General features: G+C 33.9%; 1 protein-coding gene across 1 annotated transcript in view; it reads left to right on the forward strand.

The window, feature by feature from the left end:
• Nucleotides 1-9,269: 9,269 nt before the first annotated feature.
• Nucleotides 9,270-13,303, forward strand: part of LOC124367326 (sorting nexin-29) — a 30,306-nt gene continuing 26,272 nt past the window's right edge. Inside the window, exons 1-2 of the mRNA XM_046824059.1 lie at nt 9,270-9,708; nt 13,068-13,292. Of these exons, the coding sequence (XP_046680015.1) occupies nt 13,069-13,292 (224 nt within the window). The 5' untranslated portion in view covers nt 9,270-9,708; nt 13,068. The remainder of the gene's footprint in view (nt 9,709-13,067; nt 13,293-13,303) is intronic.

The following is a 13,303-nucleotide window of genomic DNA, read 5'->3' on the forward strand; positions in this document are numbered from 1 at the left end:
ACATCAGGCAAACTTTCAAGTCTATTTGCCACTCCGTTATCGAGATTTCGTCCTGACAAACAGACAGACAGAAATGGATATTTTCCAGCCCAATTGTTAAAGCTCAACCAATTATAGGTATACTTAGCGTGCTGAAATACACTCAGGAACTATAAGGGTTAAGAACACGAAGTGGCTAGTTGACAACCTTTACATAAGTACAAAATTACGAGTGTAAATTAAGAAAGTCTTGTGAAAAAATGAAACAAGAATAACTTGCCATCAACGTTTTCCGGTTCAAGACGCGTTGAAAATTGCTAACATAATGTAAATCTTAAAATATTTTGGCCAACGATTAATATATCAAAACATCTACTGAAGACGGATAAATTTGTTGTCCGATTGTTTAAGATTAGAAATGTGTTAGTAATTATTCTCAAAAAAGGAAATAGGATGTTTGTAGTTCAACTCTCCTCCTTATTCTGTTCGATAAGATCCTCGCATAGGCCAGCGGCCGATGAGGATGGGCAGAATAAGGCTTAAAAGGAGATCGTTAAAAAGATTCGATGTGGCTTAAGCCGGAAAACCTTTTGTTAGTCGTAGCATCAATCACGCAATCCTGAAAAATAAGAAAAATTTACGTTTCTCACCAGTGTTAGAGAATTTAGAATGCAAACTTTTTTCAATTTGGATTGCGTACTAATCTTACAATTTGGTCGTAAAAATCAAAGAAACAATTTTTCATTCAACGAGTAGGGTATTAAAACAATCCTGCTTCTAACATTGAATTCGAGTAAACTGGACTGATAAAATATGTGCAAATAATATTACAATTTGGTATTTAGAATAATCGAAAATGAAGATGAATACTAAAATATGTCCAGTAATAAACTAAAATTTGGTTAATTTCTGTTATATCCCCATTTCTCAAAAGTTTTCTATTACACCGAATGTAGCTTTCTAATAATACTCCCTTCCCCTGGTACAAGTAATATTATTGAATATTTCGTTAGCTCTGATCGAGCACACGCTCCCGATTTAGATCGTTAGGTAGAGAAAAAAAACAATATTCATCTTGAAAAAGATCTGAAATCGGAGGCCTTACCGTCTACGCGTCCTAAATGGATTATCAACAAATTCCTTATTTTGAATAATATGCTGCTTTTAAAACGGAAGGTTGAAAAAAAATAAAGACGGTGACGTATGCTGTTGGTCTCTATAGTATTAGCAAATAAGGATTGCGCCTAAAAAGCAAGTTAGTCGCCTCGCTCGTACGAGTGTACCCCACACTCACGAACGCGGAGGGTTGAGGCCAGTCCGGCACAGTTTTCCTCCTCAAGTTATTCTTATTCAATACCATCTTATACTCATAAGTAAACAATGATTTGTGACAATTTCAGTGTATTATACATTTTTTGTGTCATTTTTCTTCTTGTAATTTTTACTATTCACGCATAGTAATCATTGTAAGATGACATTACAAATAAGTAAAATCTGAATTTGATTGGGTAAGAGTATTAGGTGACTAACAGAGTAAAAATGCTTCCGGGTTCTAATCCTCTGCACTATAATGTGAGTGGGGTCTGAGTCTCTGAGGGTGCGAATCTACCTGGTTCCAGCTCCAATCACTATATTCTAATACTATAAGGCAAACAAAGAGCTTAGTAATAGTATTGCCTTGATGTTTAATTATCTAATAAATGATCGCGCTATGATCTGATAAGCAGGATACCTAAATTTTCCTAGTTTGTTTAGATTAATTTTATCCGTTGGGTTCAGTATAGGTGGAGGAGAACTCGGTCTAGAGCCAGACTACAGCTAGTTGTGCAATATTGCACTATCTAGTAGAATGAACATTACAAAACGGAGCCTGTCACTCAACGTATTGAAAATTCACATTTGCCTGTACGCTTCCATAAAATCTACAAATCTATTGAGTATAGACTTAAAATCTTGCGTTAATTCATTTCTGTGTTCGATGATGGCACACGTCCCTTCATGGGATTTGTCTTAGCGTTAGTTTAGCCTAACTTTCATCAGGGGTTTCCAATGAATGAGCAACAGACTTGAAATTTTGTATATTTTTCTGCTACTCACGTATTGTCTGTTTTCCATATGATATCTCGAGAACTAAATGTGATGTGGAATTGAAATTTTAAATGATGCTTCATGTATACTTAGACAACATCAAGTTTGGATGATCTAGTAAGTTCCTTCGTGGAAATAGGCTGAGGTACAACTCTTCGCAGGATATCTCAAGAATGGATTGAGCTGTAAAGTTATGTTACGTTTATTGTATTCAAACAGAGTACAAGGTAACAGTTGTCCTCATAGTATGGTAACAGGTAACTCTGTAAACAGGGGAATTGAGTAGACACTAGACAGTGGGATGAACCATACCACACCAAGATGTTATTGAGCTAACGACCATGGCTTTGAAACTTAACGAACCCTGTTATGTAACACAATGATCTGGCGTATTCCTGGTCAATAAGTAAATCCATCACATTATACATCACAAATTACATTATTAAAAGCTCAGCGATTTAGTACTAAGCAAACAATCAACACCCCCTACCTTAAATGTTATTTCGTAATATATTTTTAGACATACTTACGAATGGGCTATTAACGTGAGATACTTCATCATGGGATATAAGTGTTTCACTTGATCCAAAATGATCACTTACTGATTTTAAAGGTCTTGTTTCAGTTGGGCCAACAGGCGTCAATGTAGTACCGCTACCAAATATGTCCGATTGCAAGAGTACTTGCTCCACCTTAGCTTTGGTATCTAAGAATGGCCTGTTTTTAAAAATTCTTGATTGGCAAACTTAGTTCTTTAGCCATAACACTTATTCCTTCAATTTTATGTTTGATAGCGATTTTATCACTACTTTTCCCAGCAGCTAAACTTCGATCCTCTTTGGTTTTCCCCTTCAATCTTTCCCTAAGAGCCGGGAAAGCGACAAATTTAACTGAACCTATATTTGATGAAATTACCTTCAACTCTCTATCTATTGCAATTTCCTGTGGTTCTATTCCAATTTTGGAAAGTACTTCATCTAAAATTGACAACACAATTTCTATCTTACGGATGTTCACTGTTCATTTTCTCGGCCTCTACTGGTATCACTGACCTTACAGACAGCCTTCCCTCGAAGTTCAGATAATACCTCATATTTCCTCTCATTGCTGTTTGTGAAATTAAAGATGGTGTTTCAAGCTTCCTTTTGGAATTCTCGTCTAAGAAAGTGATGTGTCTCAAATCACCTGAGTGTTGAACAAGGTCTTTCTTAGACCCATGGGCTTTAATGCCATCTAAACGCTTTTTGTGACCATGTTTGTTAATATTCAAATCTTCCGATTTTACTCTTGACAGTTTTACCCTTCCATAGTCTTTGATACCTCTGTCATCATCTGTCTGTACAACGTACGTGAAGATGTCTTTATTCTCCGAAATCTTATCTCCGGCCTCTGATGTACTGTCTACACTTTTTTGACTTAAATCAGCATCTGAAGGAAATATTCTCGACTTTCCTTATTCGAACTAATATTGTATCAACGTTGGTATCAGATTTTGTTGACATTTTCAGTATTTAAGTTAAATAGTTTTATTCGTTTTGTGCATATAAGATAGCTAACCTTGCTAATAGGACATTAATTGTAGTTAGTAATAATAGTAAGGTAGTTGGATATAACATATGGCTGAAAAATATAACTGGTCTAAGTTACAATAGGTTTTAAGGTGAATTAAATGTCTCTATACAGCACATGTTAATTATTTTCAGATATTTAGACATGTTTTTTTTTCGGAAATCATGAACCAAACGTATTTACCTTTTTTAATGTGTTTATAATTAACTTTTGTTTTTCGCTCTATATAATCAATAAACATATTGTTGCTTTAAAACAATTTTACATTGCATTTGCAAACGTCAATAAATAAAGCTAAAACGCTTGCAGTTTATATTCCAACATTCATTCATTGCGCGCATACTTACAGTAACTTACATTCTCTCTCATACATGGCTTTAATATTGGTACTTAGTTACGAAAATTAGAGGTCCCAACGGCGTAACATGAACCCATCTACACTTCAAACACTAAAAGATCCTTTAATCGAGCTTTAAAAAGTGTTGGATTGTTGACATTTTTTATGCTCTCAGGGAGATTATTAATTAATCTCACACTAGCTTCCGAAAGAAGTTGTTCAAATGCCAGTGTTCTATGATGTTGCATCATGTAGCTGTCCCCACCTCTAGTATCATACCTGTGGACTTCTCTGCCCCGCACTAACTCACATCGGAATCGGCAATACAGAGCTACATCTAACATGTAAAGGCAAGATAAACTAAAAAACCATGCTTCCTGAAAGCATCGTGGTACGTTTCTCTTCGTTTTAATTTGCACATTATTCTAATTACTTTCTTCTGAAGCCTGAAAACTCTGTTGAATCTGATCCAGGCACACCCACCCAAAGACGTAGGTTAATGGGACTATAAAAGGCTAAAGTACGCTATTTTTAGAACGTCAAAAGATAAAACTTGTGCCAAATTACTCACGGAAACAACGCCTGAAGCAATCCTTGCACATACATGATCGGTCCAAGTTAATACTCTGTCGAGGCATGATTCTGATTTTCACAACAGAGTGGCATGGTGAACACAATCAAAAGCATTCGAAAGATCGAGAAATATACTAATTGAGTGCTTCCTGCCTTCTAAACCTCCTATGACTGTATCCAAAAGGTGTGTGATGGAATGAATTGTTGACACGTTTTTTCGAAATCCAAATTGGTTTGAAAACAAAACGTCAAACCTATTGAGGAAATCCATGAGTGTTTCGAAAATGTTCTTCAAATACTTGTCTCAAAACTGGCAGAATTTAAATATGACAATAGTTGCTTGCGAGGCAAAGATTGTCCTTCATTAAAATTTGAATCATTTGGCTGTTTTTAGCTGAGCTGAAAACACTCCTATTTCAACGGACATGTTAACCAGTCTTGTCAGTGTTTTTAAAATGTACTTTAGGCAACAATTGCCATCTCACCTCGTTCTCGCTAGCAGGAGAAAGCACCATAGACAATACTGGCCCATTTACAGGTTCCAAACTAGACTGACTGCCGCTAAAAGGGAGGTTCGGCACTGCGGTTGCAACAATATTACTAATCTCCATGGCCACTTCTTGTTGGGTTTGTAAAAGTTCATCACCAATTTTAATGTTTATTGGTTTTGAATATTTGGAAAAAATCTGGTTTTAAATGTGAGTTAATAATAAACCCTGGATTTGTTGTCTGCTCTCTTCTGTCTACTTTCAATGGCATAGGCTTTAGCTGCTTTTATGACTTTCCTGTAAAATTATCATATAACTTTTGAAAAAGTTTTTAAACCGCTCATCTTGTCGAGATTCCCAAAATATGGAGTAGTAAAACTGTAATTTTTTTCTCTTGATTTTAGAATGCCCTGGGTAACCCATTGATTTAAAAAAAATATTTTCCTTGGGCATTTTGATTGGAAAAGTGGCGTCAAGATATGTGGTTATAGAATAATTGAGTTCGTTGAATGTCTCATTTAGGGATTTTAAACTGCTTAAGAAAGTCCAGGATTCTTTTGAAAAAGACTGACAGAGACGATCAACATTTCTGGGATGTAGAGACTGTTTGAGTGTATTTATTTTTATGTTCGGGTTCCGGCCTCATTCCGCGCATGGTAACGTCCTGCGAAAAATGGTCAGAGATGGCGGTGTCCAATACAGAGACCACAGCAGTTGAAATGTTTGTGATGACATTGCCAATGACTGTACTTGATTTAGCGGTCACTCTGGTGGGTAAGTTGACAGCCCACTCCAATCCGAAGGAATTTAACACGTCTCGAAGCCGCTGGGTCATATGGGAGGTGTGGTTTAAGACATTGATACTAAAATCGCCAATTAAAATTAAGTGCTTGGATTTTGGTTTAAAACGGGACAAAATGATTCGAGTTTCTAAAAAAAATGTAAAGCTGCAACCTCTGGGATCTATACAATACGACTATGTTTATCTTTTCTGAGAATTTTAGGGAAACACTTGCGCCATGCACTAATTTCAAAGTCCAAGTCAGAACTATAGTTTGCTTTAAAATGTTCGATTTAAAAAAAAAGTTTTACAAAAATGGTCTCACCTCACCCTCTGAATAGATTAGGATGAAAAGAGTTTACTAATTGATAATTGTTTGTTCTAAACTGAGAAATTGAATTAATGTTAAAACTTTGTTCGGAAACAATAAAAACATCAGGATTCAATTCCTTACATGACGATGACAGTTCACTCACTTTATTCGTAGCGACCTGGGCATTTTGATGTACTCCAGGAAACTTATTCAAATTAAATTTAAGGTTTGTTTGTTTTGAACAATGCCAATTTGTGTTGTGGTTTACCGATACTGAAACCGAGATACGTCTACTGAGACTTTTAATAAAACATGTGGTCTTTGTACAGCCAGTTTATCTTCGTTGTTAATTTTTACTGGGTACGCAAATGAGTCTGTACCGAGGTACACAAGTAGGGAGTTTTCAAATGGAGGTCCAAAAACGGACGAGAGCTCACTGGAGAAAAGGGGCCCGGCTGCATTAGTCAGTACAGTAACAGGAGGCTTAAGATGGCGTTCAGCAGGCACAGGAGGATCATTACAAGGTTCAGTTGCAGAAAGATGGCCAGCAGCAGAAGATCGAGTCCTGCATTGTGTTGAGGCCCGACAGTGGTCACGTATCCGGTGGCTTCAGAAGATGATTATTAAATATATTATGAAAGAATAAAAAAATAAATAATCTGAATTATGAAACTTACATTAGAAATTTGAAATTTAATGAAACAAATAAGATAAAAAAACTGCATGGTTATGTCACTTTTAGTTTCTGAGAAAAATTATCCTTTGTATTAAAAAATGTTTTTCTTAAATGCCCAATAAAATTAGTAAATACATCAATTCGGTCTTTATCTTCTTTTAGCGTATTCCAATTCTATGAAGTGTTGTTTTCCTCTAGCCTATAGTAGTATATTCCTCTTGTTGAAAAATTTCGAAAGTGAAGGAGTTATTATTCTGAATGGGGTCACCTGTTGTAGTGGTACGTACGTCTGATGGGGATGTTAGACTGAGAGTCGATTTCAAATTAACTCTTAATTCTCAAATGATTGATTCATACTATCCAATTCAAAGAATTGAAGTTTTTTTATGAAATGAAGAGAGGAAGTACTATTGTAACCTTAATTTTAACAAAGCGTATCCATACTTGGAGGTCGATAATAGCATTACAATGTTGCAAACATTATCTACACTTAGGGAATTTACTTAATGAATCGACTTGCATTTGGTATTAAAAGTGTCACAAATGAATTCCAAAACTTCGTGGATGGTGTTATTTTAGATCTGGAAGGGACAGGTGCATCTTTTGGTACCATAACAATCCAAGGGTTAACATTACAAGAGTGCAAGAACAGATTCATAAAAGTGTTTGTGGCAAATGAGGGAATCAAATCTTAATTTGAATCTCGAGAAATGTTAGTTATTGAACAAGAGATAATTTAAATTTGCCATGTAATTAGTGCTGATAGTCTGAACAAATCTCCAGTTAAGATTAAATCTATAACAGAAGCTACTCGCCCGAGAAATATCGAGGAGCTTAGGATCTTTCTTAGTCTTACAGCGTACTACTCAAAGTTTATTCCTAATGCATCTACACTCATACAGTATTTAAAAGGTAACTTTTAAAGAAGGACTCCAAGTTCAAATCGAATGTACATTGTAAAATTGCATTCAACAGTGTGAAACAAGAAATATGAAATGATAAGGTGCTTGTTCAATTTGCTCCAATCTTCCCCTAACTCCGGTTACAGATGCAAGTCTAGTTGAATTATCTGGAGTGTTATCACACATCTTAGACAGAAACAGAACATCCTATTGCATTTATATCAAGATCACTGTCGTCAGCTGAAAGGGGCTATTCACAGTTGGACATGAAAGCTACGGCCATTTTCTGGTCATTTCAAAAGTTTTACCACTATTTGTTTAGGAGGAAGTTAACACTTGCTGTAGATAAAAAACCATTACAATCCATTTTCACCCAAACAATTGGCTCTCCCAGGAACAACAACTTGTTTACTGATCGTTATGTGACATTCCTAAATGGTTTCAATTAAGCAATTGTACACAGACGGCCAGATAATCACAAAAATACTGACTGTTTTTTCTACATCATTTAGTTAGCAAATATGACAAGATCAACGAAGAACCCCTTATGAATTAACAGACTATCAATGCTATTTCAACGAGAACAAATTACCCATGTACGATTTACAGGCGAGGATCCAACTCTACCACGTGCCAATATGAAATTTGCTATATAGTAAGTTCGGTGGTGTTGGCAAATACTTCTGAGTGTAGAACGACTAAGAGAGGAGCTCTAAAGACCGTAGACTAAAAAATAAAATATGGTCAAATGGTAGCGTAGTCTTATTCCTGTTTACAAGTTTGAGGTTGAGTGTAAGGACAGCCGTACGCCTGCGTGTTTAAATATATATTTATTTTAATAACAGTGATTTTTTTTCTGTTAATAAGTATTCTAGCCATTGGAACTATATAAAACCACATATCTATCAGAGAAAGGCACTATCTGCTTTATATATACAAAACTGTAGCCCGACACATTCAATACCTACATTTTTGAGCATACCTTGTTATAAAAACATAGCTATCGAATACGCATGCATTCGGAAAACTTATTACATATTATTTACAGGATCTGTTGCCTCCGAGATCTTGAGATCTTGTGAGTTTTTGAAAGCAAAATGTTTGTGTGTGTGTGTTTGTGTGTGTGTGTGTGTGTGTGTGTGTGTGTGTGTGTGTGTGTGTGTGTGTGTGTGTGTGTGTGTGTGTGTGTGTTAAACTAACTTGTAAGAAGAGTATTTGAAAAATATATATTCAGAACTATTACAATAAATAGATTGTTATGGAAGCTAAACTGCAGCACTCATATTGAATAATTAGTTCTTATCCTCCCCTCGTAATAGAAACAAGTCAACATATATCAACTATTCTATCAGAGAATAAAAAAAAATAGTTTTTCGTTTGACAAATTATTTTACTACTGTCCATGTCTAAAAATTATATATTATAATATTTATTATAATTATAATACATATAAAACCAGCAACACTTTGTGTTTAACGATCGTGAATCAGCTGTTTTGAATACAAAATCCGTTATTTTCCGAGAAATGAAGAATCATATGGTTTTTATGTAGAAGTCCACAGAGCAGAGGCTGCAGTGAAATTGTTGATTGTTGATTTCTTTATTGTATCTTTTGGTACTTCGTAGTAAGCTCAGTTGTTTTCTAATTAAACTTGTTTTAGATATGGACAGTTATAAAATAATTTAATCAAATGAAAAACTAGTTTTTTATTCTCTGATAGAATAGTTAATGTATGTGGACTTGTTTCTATTACGTGAGAATAAGGACTACTAATTTAATATTAGTGCTGCTGTTTAGCTTTCATAACAATCTGTTGTAATAGTTTAAAGGTTTGATTGAGAAAATAACTGTAATATTCCAGTGATATATCAGGCAGATATAAGTTGCTGATGTTAAGTTTTTATGATTCTTTTCATTAATACTTGTAATTCATGAGTAATACTTTTCAGTGATATTAAATAATGCTCTGAGGGAGCCAAGGCCTGCTCAGTCTTCTATAAGGTAAGATAATACAGACCTAGCCTATGATTAATGTTACATAAAGTAGGTATTTTTTATTTACAAATTTAAAGTCAAATTTAAAACCCTTATTTTCTCTAGAGTAGACTTCAATACAGATGCCCCTGAGCAATTAATTCTATGGTAACTCAACAGGCAGAGTGGCAAAATTTGAGTTTCGCATTACTAATCTATTGCGATTGTCCTCCTGAATAAACCAATATAAGGATTCAAGGGATGGAAAAGTAGTTCCATTTTCAATGGTTTATACTTTAACCATAACCAAAACTGTAGCTTATTTTTGATTATTTTTTGCCTATGTTACCATTTTAAAATTATCATATTTCCATGTTGTGTTCGCATGTTAAGTTAAATTAATGTCTTGCACTGGGTTGCACGTTTTGTTTTTTTTTTTTACATTGCTATTAGGGTCTACTTAACTTTTTAACTTAATATTTACTTTAAAAAACACTTTTTAACTTAGTACCTATTGCTTTTAGCTATCGCTTTGATTCAACGGTATTATGCCCGTGATTTAACTATGAGTTTACTGCACGATTGATTACCATTGTTTATATGTACTGTAATGTATATATATTTGAATGTAATTCTTGATCTGTTTTAACTTGCAAATTGTAATTGCATCATATTGTGACGATATCCATTGCCTGTAAATTTTTAAAGATCAATAAAGATATCTATCTATCCATCTAATTTTCTAAATTTAATTTTTGTCATTTTTATACCCTAAAACTTTATATTGATCAGCAGTATAATAAGAGGCCACCTCCACAATAGAATCATAGTATATCCTTAAAAACAGTAAAAAGTAACTAAATGTTAAACTGTTTTGTTTGTTACATTTTATAGATACACAACATAAGACAGTTTTTATATAATGTAATTTGTGTCAACATTTTTGTCTCTATAGTTTAGATAATCATAAATAGGCCTATGATTCTATTGTGGTGGTGGCCTCTTATTATACTGTAACCTTATATTGTTTTGTTCAGTAGGACTATAGTAATAGGTTAATAACCTGAATCTCGTTTCCGGTGTAGATAAAAATAATGCATACAAATTGAATGAAACGTTCAACAAACCAATAAATAGTGTAAAAAACAAACAAGTGTAATAAATGAGCAAAACTAATATAACCATAAACCTTCTTATTTACTTTTATACTACTTGGTAACGTCCAATCACATAAAAATATCTTTTGATTTAAAAATAAAACATGAGTACTCAAAGAACTTATACTCTCACTCTGAAAAAACACGATGACCAAGTAAAAAGGAATAAATTAATTTCCTAATATTTTAACTTCTCACATAATCCGCAATCAAACACCTAAATATTTTTAAAAACTAAATAACTGTGTTACAGTTAACGCACCACGACTGAGTAATAAAGATCATTGTTGTTGAAGATCCACTGAAGGATACTGCACGTTACTATTGATGTTGCTTAACTAAGCTGTTCTAACCACAGAACACTTAGATAAGCTATTGGGAGTAGATTATGTTGAAAATCATAGTTAACAAGAAGCACAGTACACCAATATAACCACAAATTTACATTGAAATTATTGAATAACAAATCTGATTTGTGATTTCCATCCCCTGTAACCATATATACATTGTTCGTTGAAAAGTACCGACAGGGAATGCCTTTCGCCATTAATGCAGACTTTGGTAGTACCTTCCCATATTAGTGGCAGAAAAAGAAAAACACCTCAAATTGGTACCTAAATTCAAGCTCATAAAAGGTTAAATTACCTACACCACATGATAACAAATAGGTTAGTAGATGGGGAATGGACTATTTTGCTTTATTTGATGTTTTTGAAACAGTTTTGGGTAGGGTACGTTAAGCGGGCCCGGTTTTTTTTATATCGAAGAATGTAATCATCGATACCTAATATTCGCTTCTCAAATCCTAAACTATCAATCGATATAAAAGTATCTATAGTCCTCAATAACAAACATTATGTTTTAAATTAAAATGTGAATTTAATATTAACAGTGATCAAACCAATTATTATAACAAAAATTAAGAAAACTGAAGACGACCATATTTGCTCCTCTTGTAGTTACATTTGTTTCTTTCCCACAAGTTTCACATAATGGGTCTTTCGGTACGAGTCCTACATGTTGAAACCACGAAAAACTTGTCTTATAATCTTTCAAAGCAATGTCGTGTAGTTTTCTAAAATTGACTGCCATGTTAATAATCAAAATGTTACTTATGTAAGATTGAAATATTACCTTACGTGTATTATTTGAAAGTGTTTCCAGCTGTTGATATAGATTATTTACGTTAATTATTGTTCAAAATAATTAATTAGTATCGATTGATTATATCGATGGTTATGATTAAGTAATATAGTTTGCCAGTTTCGATATAAAAAACCGGATCCACTTATCGTACCCTACCCACAGTTTTTTTAAGTTATTTCGTTTTCTCTACTTATTACCATATATATTAAGTAGTCATAATATTATTAAGTATTCATGTCAAATTTAAAACAGTTAGTAGTTTTTGCTTGACAGAAGCACAAACATTCACACAATGACATTTACAGTTCGTTGAATGTTCGAAAAGAACACATGTCTGTATTACGACATGTGTTATGTCTGACTACCTGTTTTGCTATCTTCATTCGTACCCTCATTATTCGTTCTTAGAAAGTAAATTTGATACTAAACAATTTATGTCCATGCTCTCCAATCTTTCTTCTCTATATCATCCTGTTTCCTTGGTTTAGTCTTGGAATTGTACAAATTTGTATATGTACCTAATCAGTATCATATCCTATATCAGTGCAAAATAGACTCACTGGCATCTCAATGGTTTTCATGGTCCTCAAAAAATGCTTTGTATTTCATTTGCAATGTTTGTGCTGTTTGTAAGTCTTTAGCAATTATGTCAGTTTTTATATCAAAACAAAATTGCCATAATGTTTTTGTTTGTGAACATCTTACTGTGAAATATTTCAACAGCCATTTGTTATTGTTTATTAATTGAATGTATTAAGGACCTGAGGGTCAGGAAACTAACAGTAAAAAAAGTTTACCTACATAAAAACTTTAATTTTTTAGGGCAGATAAATAAAAATATTGTTGAGAAATAACATACCAAAGTAATTCCATATCTTGGTTTTTCCAATTACTGAATTTAAACATTTTTTCAGAATTTCTTTTTTAGCAGACCCGTTTTATACTCAGATTATTATATAAATTTGTAATAAGTCATTTGTATTTGGGTCGGAATCAACAAAGATAATGGGGATGACATTAAGGTCATGGTTATTGTTGATTGTATGTACCACCGTAGATAATTGATTTTATGAATTGTTCTAGAATGCTTCCTGTTCAAGTCATATCTACAGGAGTGGACGCGTGCAAAATCTTGCAGGCTGACTTGCTTCACTCCGTGAAACTCTGTCAGATTCGCTTCGGAGGCAGGACTGAGTTAGCAACAGAACTAGACCCCCACGTGGTAGATGTCTGCAACAGGATTGAAGCAGTGTTGAGTCATGGTTTAAGAACGAAGGCATTACCAAAAAAGAATCATTCCACTATCAAGTAAGAATGTA

Source organism: Homalodisca vitripennis, chromosome 8 (genome assembly GCF_021130785.1).
Source record: "Homalodisca vitripennis isolate AUS2020 chromosome 8, UT_GWSS_2.1, whole genome shotgun sequence".
Classification (NCBI taxonomy): domain Eukaryota; kingdom Metazoa; phylum Arthropoda; class Insecta; order Hemiptera; family Cicadellidae; genus Homalodisca; species Homalodisca vitripennis.